Source organism: Scardinius erythrophthalmus (genome assembly GCF_964197995.2).
Source record: "Scardinius erythrophthalmus genome assembly, chromosome: 24".
Taxonomy (NCBI): Eukaryota; Metazoa; Chordata; class Actinopteri; order Cypriniformes; family Leuciscidae; genus Scardinius; species Scardinius erythrophthalmus.
Window position 1 is genome coordinate 31246367 of NC_138244.1, and position 13531 is coordinate 31259897.

At 44.8% G+C, this 13531-nt stretch overlaps 1 protein-coding gene and 1 gene segment (V, D, J or C); both read left to right on the plus strand.

The window, feature by feature from the left end:
- The window catches only part of LOC308684204 (Ig kappa chain V-III region MOPC 63-like), a 640679-nt gene that overhangs the window by 357091 nt on the left and 270057 nt on the right, over positions 1-13531 (plus strand).
- On the plus strand, positions 9205-11295 carry LOC308684221 (uncharacterized protein; the record flags this gene model as incomplete). Its single annotated transcript, XM_081355335.1, has 1 exon — positions 9205-11295. The coding sequence occupies one exon, from the start codon at positions 9205-9207 to the stop codon at positions 11293-11295; it is 2091 nt and encodes a 696-aa protein (XP_081211461.1).

The following is a 13531-nucleotide window of genomic DNA, read 5'->3' on the forward strand; positions in this document are numbered from 1 at the left end:
TGAACAGCTGAGACAAGACAGTGAGATGTCATAAGGATGGCAGGGCAAATAAAAATTTAAAATAAAAAACACAAGAAAGTTTCAGCGTGGCTCAGGAAAAAACTCAGGTAATTTCAACAAAATGGCGCAGCTCAACCCAGCTCGCACGCGGCACACATATACCCCTTTTCCACCAACAAGAACCGGGTGCTGGTTCAGAGCAAGAGCCAAAGCTGGTTCAGTGTTGGTTCAACTGACGAGCTTACTAAGAACCGGTTTGCCTTTCCACCGGCTAGAGAGCCACAACAGAGCCAGATCTTACGTCACTGTATACGTCTCATGTTGCCCAGCAACCGCTAGTGCGGTAGCGCCAAACACAAACACGCCAGGCTTGTTCGAGATGCATCGGCTTCTCGCAGATCAATCGCCGCATGACATCAAAGCACTGCGATAGCGATCTAAAAGCACAAGGAGTCGTATGCTCTCCAAACACTCCCGCAGCTCCGATCGGTCCTCCCCGCTCCGATGCATCTCGAACAAGCCATCAACAATAACGGACGTTGCAATACTATGGATGCTCATGGGTTTGCAAAAATACATCGGAATCCAACGCGTTCGTGCAGCTCGCCGTAACTTACATAAACGGATATTATAATCGAGCTGCTATTAGCTCGACTAGCTGCTATTTAAAAATGGCGGTCACAAGTTTCTATTCGTCTTGTTGGTCACGGTAACCCCGCCCCCAGCCCCTGACGCAAGCGGTTCTTTCTTGGCTCCGTTCTAGACCCTGCAATGATTTGGTGCTACTTAAGAACCAGTTTTACTGGTTCGGAGCTGGTGCTTTGGCGGTGGAAAAACAAAGAACCGATTTGAAACTAGGCTCTGGCTCCGAACCAGCACCAGCTCTGCCTTGGTGGAAAAGGGGTACCTGATCAAATGATCTGGATCACACAAAAATACGTCTTTCAAAAACAAATCTTCACCATCGACAATCGTCAGTCTCCCAAAAACGAATCGCTCCTTCAAGATCGATCGATCAGCTCACATAAGCATTCTCGCGCACTGAAAAGTGCACTCAAATGATTCTCAGAAAGAAAGGAAAAAAATGTCTCTCATTCCAACATGGTCTGTGGATCACCCAGAAAAACAGCAGGACGCTCAAAAATTCTTAGTCAGACTAACGGAAAAACAAGTGTTCTGAATGAAACTCACGGCTCTAGCAACTCTCTCTCGTGCTCTCAGCCAGTCTCCAACACCGTTCTCCGTCAGATTACGCAATCGACCGAACCTCTGTTTCAACTTCGTCTACAGTTTCACATGACAATGTTGATGTACACTAAACTCACGAAACTTAATCCTGTAGCGTTTATACGCCCACGTATAAATATAATTAATTATTATTCATAACGAATTATGATCAATAATTAATAATTTAATTATTTTCAAAATTTACTGTAACAGAATCAATAATATGATCATTTATCAGTTCATCCAATGAACAGAAGGCATAAACAATTATTAACTCTAGGAAATATAATATCTTCCTGGCCAAGAAAGAATAACCCCCTAACAGTAAATTAAGAAATAGGGTAAAAGCATAGGTAACTTTTGATCGAAGTTCAAGACAATAAATTTGATAAGCACACACACAAGCAATATATTTTCAAATACAAACCATACTTTATTGATTATATACTAACTCATAACTAACACAAACAAGACTCTATTGATTATCCTAACAACTAACACAAACACATGCGCACACATACACACACATTCATACAGGTTGCAGAAAGGAAGAGAGTAATAAAGAAAGAAATACAAAAAGAAGAATGAGTTTGGGAAGAATGAGTTTAAGGGTAAGAGGAAGGAAATTCCGAATTTCTATATGCACTTGTAAGACATGACCTGAACGAACCATCAATCATTAATTTACCCTTCTATCGTTTCTTAGACAGGTTATTACATCTATCAAAACACCAGTTAAGATTTTAGTCTGGAGGTACTTGCGTCTTTGCTTTTGCGTTCCTTTTGGGAATTCCTTTGGTCAGCGTCAGGGTTCGTTCGTTGGTTATAGTCTCCTCGTGCCTGGATAAATGGGGCGAGAACCAGTCACTGGCGGTCGCGGATGGTTGATGCGTCTTTGAAGTTGAAAGCGTGCGTTGCAGCCGTGAATCGTGGAATGAAACTTTGCATCAAAACTTAACTTAAAACCGAGACTTTCAATCGGAAAAGAAGAATAACACAAAAGAAAGAAAGAAAATAAGATACGGAAAGGAGCTAGATGACTGGAAATTTAATCTAACCCATATCTGATCTTAATTTGGGTTGATCTGCTCGTCTGTTAACGTTACATGGTTACTAAAACCATCGTCTGCCGTCTCCGTCTTTGTTCTGCACTCGTTGAGAGCTCTTCTGTATCAGAACATTTTGAACGAACTAACTTTTAAACTCCGACCTCCCCAACGCTCTGCGCTGGTTTTTAAAGGGTTTTTTAAAACAAAAAAAGGTTTGTTAAGCTACTTCTACAAATATGTCATGACTGCTGCTTTGTTTGCAAAGTCATAAATCATGTCTTCCCTGGGGGGTTTCTCTAATGAAACTAAAAGACCAGATGCAACAGATTTAGGCAGGATTTCTACTTATCAGAATATGAAATATTTTACACAGATTTAATTTCAGTCATCTTGCTAGTTGTGTTCGTAAGGTAGCATTGATATGAAACAGTACACACTTCATTCACACACCTAACAATTATACCAATTACATGAATTATATGGGATTAAAGCATATTAAATGGACACATATATCGTAGAAACACATAGAATGATGTCTGATGTTTATAAGTCCATTGAAAATTGTTCTTGAATGAGTTTTATGGATTTTGATATGTAAAAGTCTTTTGGTGTGTAAAGTGTATGGGCTTGGAAACACCCTGAGGTCATGGGTATTTCCTGCTGAAATCTGTTTGTCTCTCTCATGGGACCAAGATGGGGTCTGTTAGCCACAGGGGTCATGTGACCTCTTGTTAGGGCCCTGAGCAGTAATCATCTCTAAACCGATTCGTCTTGCAAAATTATCAAACGTTGACCAGTTCTTCCTTAAGTTAACCAATAAAAGTCTTTGGTAAGCAGACTTTCTGGAGACTGGGTGATTTATGGCTCTGGTTTGTGAGGACTCTTGTGTGAGACCTTGGTCTCTGTCTTTCTCTTAACCAATCAGTAATTTCGGCAACAAAGATAGTATTGACCAGTTATTTCGTTAGTGCTGGGGGTCAGTTTTAAACAGCCCGACTGGTTGGCGCCTGGCCCCGATGACAAGATGGATGAGGATCATGAGACGTTCTGAACAAGTCTTGTACATTGTAACATGTGCAGGGGCACATTGTAACATGACCATATGACAGCTTAAAATGTTATCTGTTCTAATAAAAAAAAATATAAAACAAACTAAAATATTTTCTAAATAAAATACAATTAAAAAACTTTTTCATATAAAATAATGGCAATTTTTAAGAATTAAATATAAACTCATTTTTGAGTTTTGACTACGAACACATGAAAACACAGCTATACAACATAGTTCAAAACAAATAAATAATTAGTAATTTCTGAACATTGACTCTCAGTCTTTATTCAGTTTTCTCAATAAAATTAATAAAAGTATAGAATATAATAGCATATTTCTAATAGGGGCACAACGCAGTGTGACAACATGCCCCCGCCTGCACAACTGGAATTTAAACCCTGCTAGTGTCTTCTGTTAGTTAGCGAAGCATTAAATAACTATCTCAACTGTTAAATAACATCTTGGAGATTAAAATAATATCAGATTTGTCTTATTTTAAAAAAACACAAAAAATAGAGATGAAAAATTAACTTAAATTAATTATGGTTTAATAAATGTCTATGGATATCTTCCAAAAAAATAATAATTTTGGAGCAATTTTTTCTCTATATAGTATTGATATGGCAACTAGGAAATACACAAAGTTCCGTCATCCAAGCATGTGCGGAAGTATTTAAAACAAGCGTGTTACAACTAACCCCGCGTTACGTTGTGCCCCGCGCTCCCCTACAGTGAGAGTAACAAGAGAGAGAAAGAGAGAAAAGGCTTGTTTGAGATGCGCCTTGCTTCGCCTGAAATGTATGCGAGAGTAGGCGGCTGCAGTGAGAGGAGGAGTGAAAAAAGCGCAGGCAAGCCGGACAGTTCTCTCTTCTCGCAGTGGATCTGACACCTGTGAGATCAAAGATGAATATCGCGGGATTAACGCTTGTGCACAGTGTTGCTAATAAACTGGATGGAATTTAAGTTCTGTTGCTTTTATATGAAAATAAATAGGCCTTTAATGAACAAGACACCCAAAGTAGCCTACTTATTTAATTCCATTCTAAGTATGTTTATCAATCTTTTTTTCGTTAATACAGACATATGTGTTTTTTTATTTTTTTTATAAAAATTACATTGCATATAGAGATCGCACTGTCAGAAAGTTTGGGAATATTCACAAATAACATATACACAAAAAACATGATATCAGAGTTTTAAAATCAAACATTTTAAAGAGAACAATACATCACGGTTGTTTAAACCAATGAGCATTAAGCTGTGTCGTCAGCAAGTCGTTTCCCATCATGCTTTTGATCAGCGCAGTCAGTGTTGCGCGCGACAGCAGAATCCGACACGTGCGCCTTGCGCTCGCGAGAGTTTTTTGACATACGTCAGCATGACATCAGAGCAAGGCGGACCGCACTCGGACACATTTCTAACCGGCATGCATTGCGCTGATCACCGGTGATCGGTTCTGCGCAGATTTTGCTAGACCACAAGTACACACCTTCCCCATGTACACCACAACGTAAATACACTCCTACGTAACAGACACCAAACTTTATATACGGTAATTACCATCTGGAACCCTGTCATGCCAACAAATGGATTAGTCAGTTTTAGTTAATTGTTAATAATTGTGTTTTTCACCACAGCAGGGCCAATTTACCCCAAATACTTTCAAATATTCTCCATTATTGAAAACTGTTACTTTAATTACCTTGAACACAACTGAAAATTATTAGCAAAACCTTTGTCTCAAAATATATTCAATAATTTTAGCAACTCTCATTTGCTACTTAAAGCTGCAGTCCGTAACTTTTTTGGCTTAAAAATGATCCAAAATAAATTTGAGCAAGTACATAACCAGCCAGTGTACAAAACTCTCTGCTTGCCTTAGATCGATTCAAAACGCTCAGCTTGTAATAATGTTTTTAATTCCAGTGGTACTGGTGGATTTCCGCAGGGAATGTCTTTGCGTCATTACGTCACATCTGTACACAAACAGTCACATCTGTATACTTAAAGAAGAGTCTCAGCTAGTAGGCTATGAGTGTGAGGATGTTGGAGGTGGAGATTTATAGCCTTTTCTCACAGCACTTGATATAATTAAACTTTTCAATTTGATGGCGGATCCAGAAAGGTACAAATAACAATCACCAGTGACAACTGGAGACTCACCTGTTGTAAAATGCAGAAAACTTAATTCGGACTTCGAAGTGGCTACAGAATAAAAATAAAAGACTGCAACCGGCCCATGCGAAAACAAGGATGATATCGGAAGGGCATTAAATGCACCATCACGCAATGCTGATGTTGTTAATATTAACAATTTGAGAACAAATTATAATTTGCATGGTTTGACATGATATGATAAGCGATTGTTAGATTTAATCAGCACGATTTACTGCAATGCTTTTTTCAATAATTCCTTTTAAATAGACTCCTAAGCCTTTAGTGCATAATGTTTTGCCAGCTGATGTACATTTGGTTAATATAATTAAAAAGCTAACAACAGTCAGTGTAATTATAATTTTATAATGTGCATGAAAACACATGAGCACATGATTAGCCTACTTGAACAATGGGTGTATTAACTTCAGAACTATATTCATATACTGAGATTTAAAGATGTTTTGTTTGCAGTGGTGGCCAGCTGTTAACAGTGATAAGGTAAAGCTAAGAGTGGTCCAGACCAACCTTCTGAACGCATGACTTACAGAAGGTATACTTAACTAAGAACGTTTTGGGAAACACGCATTAACGATAAGGCACAGCTTAAGGTATAACTTAAGAACGACGTAGAGTTAAGAAGGTTTCTGTCATGATTCTGCCTTGTCTCTGATTTTCCCTGGTCTTGAGGCAGGATCATGACAGGCCCATGTTTTGTGTGTAAGCACATGGCCATTTGTTTGGCTGTGTGCTTGCGTTGTCTCGTCATGTAACCCCGCCCCCTTGTTATCTCATCTTGTTATCATTATTGTATCATCGCCGTCACCTGTTTCCCTCATTAGTTTCTCCCTATTTAATCCCCTTGTGTTTGCTGTCTTGTGTCGGTTCATTGCCATACTTTATGTGATTCTCAGTGTGTGTAAACCTTCCTGTGAGTACCCTGTGAAGAACTCTGTCTTGTAAAGTCCTGATCTTGTAGCTGTTGTTAGTTTATTGTCCAGTTATCAGTTTAATCTTATTCTAGTGTAGTTTGTCTTTGTTTTTGCCCACCAGCCTTGTTTTGCCCCATCGTGGGTGTTGTTTTCCCTGTTTTCTCTGAATAAATCTGTTTATTGTGACCTCTGTCTGCGATTGGGTTCATCTCTCCTACAACCACATAACAGAATGAACCGACCAAAGCAGAACCCTGCAGACAGTTTGTCTTCCCCTGTTGATCAACCTTTGGCTCTTCTGGAAGATTGGTGGCTCAGAGCCGTTTCTGACTCGAAGAGGGGCAAGCTCCCGTTTCCTCCTCAGGGAGAACTGCCATTGAGGGAGTATGCTCAAGTCGTAGAAAAGAGGAGGTTTTTCTTACCTGACGATCTCCTTAATCGTTACCTCATCGCGGGTCTCAATGATCCCCCTCCTCTGGCAGAGCGGGAGAAGCTGGTCCGCCGCTCGTTCCGGGATATGGTGCTCTGCTTATCACGGAGGTCATCGCAGGGTTCCTCCTTGTCGTCTTCCCCTGGTATGCTGCCCGGGATCCCGGAGGGTTGCATTCTCGCTGTTGCTTCGCTGGGGGACCAAGCTCACTCCTCTTCTACGCCCGAGACACCCACTGCGTCTGTCAGCCTCTGCGGAAAGCGAGGAAGACGCTTATCGTGGGAATCTGCCTCAGAGTCCTCTTCGACGGAGTCTACCCTTCCTGGGGTTGTCTTCCCAACTCCTGCTACAGACCCCACGGAGATTCTTCAACCGGTCGCTAGTCCAGCTACGGATTCCGCTCCGCGACAAAGGAGAAAGAGGAGGAGAAGGGGAGCCTCTAGTTCTTCATCTCAGGCTGCCCCTTGCGCTGTTCCAGAGCCCGCTCCTGCAGGCGCTGTTCCAGAGCCCGCTCCTGCAAGCGCTGTTCCAGAGCCCGCTCCTGCAAGCGCTGTTCCAGAGCCCGCTCCTGCAAGCGCTGTTCCAGAGCCCGCTCCTGCAAGCGCTGTTCCAGAGCCCGCTCCTGCAAGCGCTGTTCCAGAGCCCGCTCCTGCAAGCGCTGTTCCAGAGCCCGCTCCTGCAAGCGCTGTTCCAGAGCCCGCCACTGCAAGCGCTGTTCCCGAGCCCGCAGTCGTGTGTGCTGTAGAGAGAGCAGCGGCCGATTCAGCTGCTGAAGCTGTCTTGCGGTCGGTTTCTGCTTCTCAAAAGATGCCTGTCCTCGTTGTTGCCGATGCATTGTCTCAATACTTAAAACGTCTTGTCCAAATCCTTGAAGTCCCCGCCATGTCTTGTCCTGAGTCTGTGAGCGCCGTACCCCAGTCAGCTGCCGAGAGCGCCGTACCCCAGTCAGCTGCAGCCAGTGTTGATCTGAGGCCAGCCACTCAGAGCGCTGTTCCTAAGTCAGCCACCGCTTGCACTGTCCCAGCAGATGTGTCCAGTCCTGTCCCAGCAGATGTGTCCAGTCCTGTCCCAGCAGATGTGTCCAGTCCTGTCCCAGCAGATGTGTCCAGTCCTGTCCCAGCAGATGTGTCCAGTCCTGTCCCAGCAGATGTGTCCAGTCCTGTCCCAGCAGACAGGAGGATGTCTGTGTCCAGTCCTGTCCCAGCAGACAGGAGGATGTCTGTGTCCAGTCCTGTCCCAGCAGACAGGAGGATGTCTGTGTCCAGCCCTGTCCCAACTAATGTGTCCAGCCCTGTCCCAGCTAATGTGTCCAGCCCCGTACCTGCTGTCACCCGACCTCTGTTTGTTTCCCCGGACACCCCTGTCACCACTTCACCCCGGTCTGTTTCTCCTAAGACTGTTCCTCGTGTTTCCCCATCCAAGTCTGCCCGGACCCCTCGCCCTCAGCCATCATCCTGTCCACCCAGGACCACAGTCCCATCCACCCACCCTGGACATTCCCCCATGAACTCTGTGTTGTCTCCACCTCCTCTGCCTTGTCTGTTGTTTTTGATTTTTCACCCCAACCCTGCTATTGTTTATTCATGTTTGCCGTTGTTGGTTTTTGTCATGTTTTGTTGGTTTGTGTCCATGTCTCAGTCCGTCATGTCACGTGTTTAGTGTTCCCTTAGGGAGCGTCTGGAAGCCGCTCCTTAAGGGAGGGGTTCTGTCATGATTCTGCCTTGTCTCTGATTTTCCCTGGTCTTGAGGCAGGATCATGACAGGCCCATGTTTTGTGTGTAAGCACATGGCCATTTGTTTGGCTGTGTGCTTGCGTTGTCTCGTCATGTAACCCCGCCCCCTTGTTATCTCATCTTGTTATCATTATTGTATCATCGCCGTCACCTGTTTCCCTCATTAGTTTCTCCCTATTTAATCCCCTTGTGTTTGCTGTCTTGTGTCGGTTCATTGCCATACTTTATGTGATTCTCAGTGTGTGTAAACCTTCCTGTGAGTACCCTGTGAAGAACTCTGTCTTGTAAAGTCCTGATCTTGTAGCTGTTGTTAGTTTATTGTCCAGTTATCAGTTTAATCTTATTCTAGTGTAGTTTGTCTTTGTTTTTGCCCACCAGCCTTGTTTTGCCCCATCGTGGGTGTTGTTTTCCCTGTTTTCTCTGAATAAATCTGTTTATTGTGACCTCTGTCTGCGATTGGGTTCATCTCTCCTACAACCACATAACAGTTTCGGGTGATCAAGCCTAGATTAGTGATCAAGAGGAAAATCAAATCAAATGCACCTTTTACCCCGAGTCGCATTTAGCTCCGTTGTACCCTTATTTATTTATTTAATTATTTATTTGTTTGTTTGTTTGTTTAGCAGAAATGGAAGCCATGAATAGCATTGCAAAGACAACCCAAAGCCTTACCACTGCTGGGGACATGAGGGACTATACCAAAGTCATGATGCAGCCCTATGCCAACTGGGAAAAGTATCTGACTCCAGCACCGCTTTCAATAGCCATCCTTGGAGAGCTGGTGTTCATCTCGTCCTCAACAGATTTCTCCATCAATAAAAATCCCCCCATAGGAGGCTACAAATACATTAAACACCCTGATTCCTTCCGCGCTTGCCTCATGCAAGTGTGCAACTCTGGTTGGTGGGCATTTAATGAGGCCCATAATAACATGGATCAGATTCGCCTCCATACTGCCAACGTTCCAGGTTACATGAAGCAAGCTGTGAAGATTCTGTTCCAGGGCGATGATGAAGTTGTCAATGCACTTCTTCCTAATCAGCTGGAAAATATCAAAGTCATTGCAGATGAATGTCTGGAGTTGTCTGTAGCAACTCAAACATGTTTTAGTGATGTCATAAAAACCATCCACGAGCTGTTAGAAGTGTGTGTGAGTGCACAGAACTTTTATGGGGAAGAGATGGAAGCAAACACGATGAAACTAAAAGAGTACGAACTGAGAGAGAAGTCAGCTGAAGCAGCCAAGGAAAGGACTCAGAAGGCAATGAGTGCCATGGAGAAGCAAATGAAAGAGGCTCGTGAGAAATACAATAAAGCTCTGGATTCTCTCCCTAGTGGATGGGATATGGTTGGCATGGATATTGTGAGTGAGCTTGGACAGAGCATTACACGCCTGGTTGATGGAATGTTAACTGTTATTACTCGCCAAGCGGAGAGAAATGTGTGTTCTGCAACAAAACCTAATGTTAATACTGAGGGCAACATTAAAGATCAGGGAAATGCAATAGATATGTTTGATGAAATAACTGCATATAGTAAGTCTGGTGAAATCGTACAATATGCCAAGAAAGTTCAGGAGCAAATGAATTTGAAATCTGAGGATGATGAAATTGACTGGAAAAATCTGTTTGATCAGAAGAATTCACGTACAAAAACTGATTACATGAAACCACAGTTCAAAAGAATCAGCGACGATTTACAGGAAACCACCGACTGCCCAGCAAAGACAGAAGCTCAGAAGTTATGCAACAATGGCATGGACATATGCAACCAGCTGGCAAAATATGCACCAGTTGGCAAATGTGACAAAGACAAAAGCAGTGAGATAAAAGTTAAGGTCTCGGATCTGATCAAGTCAGCTCTTGCTTTTGATTGCAAAAGCAAACGTTCCACAAATTCTCCAGCCATTTATTCAAAGCCACCAATGATGCAAAAAGAAGAAAACAAGTCAGAGAACATGCGTCCTTCTCAGAGAGCATCAGAGAATGCACGATTCGCCATTGAGCAGACCCGAGCTCAGCTGAACAACATAAGAGAGACCTATGAGAAGCAACAGGAGAGCTTTGAGAATAACGAGAAGGAACTAACTGATATCCTGGCCACTATGGGAAAATGTAACCTGAAAGAGATCGACTTCAAAACTACCATAGAAATGCTGTTCAAAGGAATGGAGGCCATGGGGAGAGTGAAGGAGCAGTGGGAGAAGATGGTAGGCTTCTTTCAAATGGTTTCCAACATTGTGAAAACCAGCCTGAGCACAACTCTCAAAGACTTTGTCTCAACATCCAAGGAAACACGAAAATTCTCCTACAATGCAAAGCTCATCTCAAAAGATCAGCTGTACATTCAAGCCTTCAAAGCCAGTGACATTGCTAGTCTCGTCCATATGATCTCTGGAACGTACACAGAGATTTCCAACAAGTACCTGATGGACCGTGTCAGTTCACTGAGCAAACTGATGACCATGGATAAGAGTAAGCCAGAATTTGAGCGTGAGCGAAATCAGCTCCAGGAGGGCTGTAAGGAGGCACAGAAAGGCATCTTAAAGCTTGTCCTGAAGAATAAAGAGGAGTTTGACAAGATGAGCACTGCAAGAATGGAAAAGATCGATCGAGAGCTGCTTGCCATTCTGCCCGCTGGTCCTCCAGAGAAAATCAAGATGATTGAAGATGCTGTAAAAGCTGGATTCAGTGAGGAAGAAGCATCATCCTACATCTGAGAGAATATACTGAAGAAATGTGTATTTTCCAGTTTTACATTGGTAAGCACCGATAATATATATTTCAGATTGAAGCTTTGTTTTTCTTTAACATGTAGAAATAATGGGAATAATTTTATGTAATTCTATTATTTGACATTTTTTCTTCAATCGGGATTGTCAGAGTGTTTTTAAAGAGTCATGAATTCAGAAATTTCACTAAAGAAAATGTAAAAAATGTGTAATATTAAAACTAAACATTTGTAATATTAAAGTCACATTTCACCTTTATTTTATTTCAACCTTTTCTGTGTGATAGTTCCCTTACGAGAACGTTCTCTCGTACTGTGTTGAAAACGCTGTGGGAAAACTCCTTTTCTCGAGAATATTGAAGCCTTTATTTTAAAACGCATTGCTGCAGCACATGCGAGAGCTAGAAGCTCACGTGAGCGTGCTGATTGGCTTGTGCAAAGCAACTGCACGAACCAATGGCGGAACAGCAGAGGAGCGCGGACCAATCGGGGCGCTTGGCACTCTGCCAGAGTCAAGCGCGCGAAACCGCACGTGACAGAAGAGTATAAATACACAGAGAATCCGCCATTTGACAGATTTTATCTCCTTCAGCTTCGACTCACCTCGTCGCTGATTCTCTTCAGAGTGAAGCCGCTCGTCGTCGAACAGCCTTCCAGCGGAACTGCTTCGCATCTCGGCGTCTGCCAAGCTGAGCGTTTCCTTGTGGCATCCGACGAGTATCCTTTTTCTAACTCAAAAAGAGCATTCTAAGAGAGCAAATCGCTGTTTTCACAGCGCGCGGCATTGTTTCAAATGCCGCTCACCGTGTGTGACTCATGCGGGGTCTCCCTGCACGCCTCTGACACACACTCTCTGTGTGTTGCCTGCCTCGGCCCTGAGCACGCCGAGGCAGCGCTCACTAAAGGCGGCTGCCTCCACTGTGACGGAATGCCTGTTGCCACGCTCCGTGCCAGATCTTCCGCCGCCTCGCTGAGTGTTCCCGCCCACCTTCCATCTTCGGCGCCCCGTGAGCCCCGTAGGAAGAAGCGGCGCGACCAGAGGCCTCCTGAACGCGCTCATCTGGACGAATGCACGCCGGGTCTCTCCCCGCACGCTTCGCCCGCGCCTTCATCTCCAGTCCTGTTCTCCCAGAGCGACCAACGCCCCTCTTCTGAAGCGGCAGGTCTCGTCTCTTTCGGTTTGTCAGCAGAAGAACTGGACGACGCTGTTTCTATGGCGGCATCTGAAAGTGAGGAATGGTCGGGCTCCGCGGACCCCGCCCCCCTCTCTCAGCTGGATCCCACTGACACTCGAGCGAGCATCGACGCCGAACTCTTCCGTGTCATGTCTCGCGCTGTCGAAGAACTGGGACTCGACTGGCTTTCCCCAGCTGAGCCTACCAAAAGCCGCCTCGACGAATGGTACCTGCCGGGGCGCCAACAGGCTCCTCGTCAACGTGCCGCCCCCTTCATGCCCGAGGTTCATGATGAGCTCACTAAAAGCTGGCGCGCGCCCTTTTCAGCGCGAACGCGCTCTTCAGCTTCTTCAACGCTCTCCTCTGTCGACGGCGCTGAAGAGAAAGGGTATGTTTCTCTCCCTCCATTAGAGGAAGCGGTCGCTGCACACTTATGCCCTCCCACTGCTGGGAGTTGGAGGGCTAAAACCGTGCACCCCTCTAAGCCGTGCAGGACCACTTCGGCTCTCGCCAGCCGCGCTTATGCTGCCGCCGGCCAAGCCGCCTCTGCACTCCACGCTATGGCGACCCTGCAGGTGTTTCAAGCTAAGCTCCTCCGCACTATGGACGAGTCTGGCCCGGACCCAGACACCTTCAAAGACCTCAGGAGTGCTACAGATTTGGCGCTGAGGGCCACAAAGACCACCGCGCAAGCACTGGGCCGCAACATGTCTAGCCTGGTTGTCTTAGAGCGCCACTTGTGGCTTACTTTAACGGAGATCAGGGACGCTGACAAAACCGCCTTCCTCGACTCTCCAGTCTCTCCATCCGGTCTCTTCGGCCCTTCTGTAAATGGCTTCGCTGATCGCTTCACGGAGGCTCAGAAAGCTTCAAGTGCTATGAGGCACTTCCTGCCCAAGCGCTCTAGCTCGGTCCAACGGCGCCCCAAGAGCACGCCGCGACCGGAAAAGCCCGCGTCTCAGGTTCTCCAGCCCCTCCCCGCGGCTGACACCACTCGACGCCTGAAGCCTGCAAAACGATTCCCGTTTCCCAGGCGCCAGGGCCCTCGAC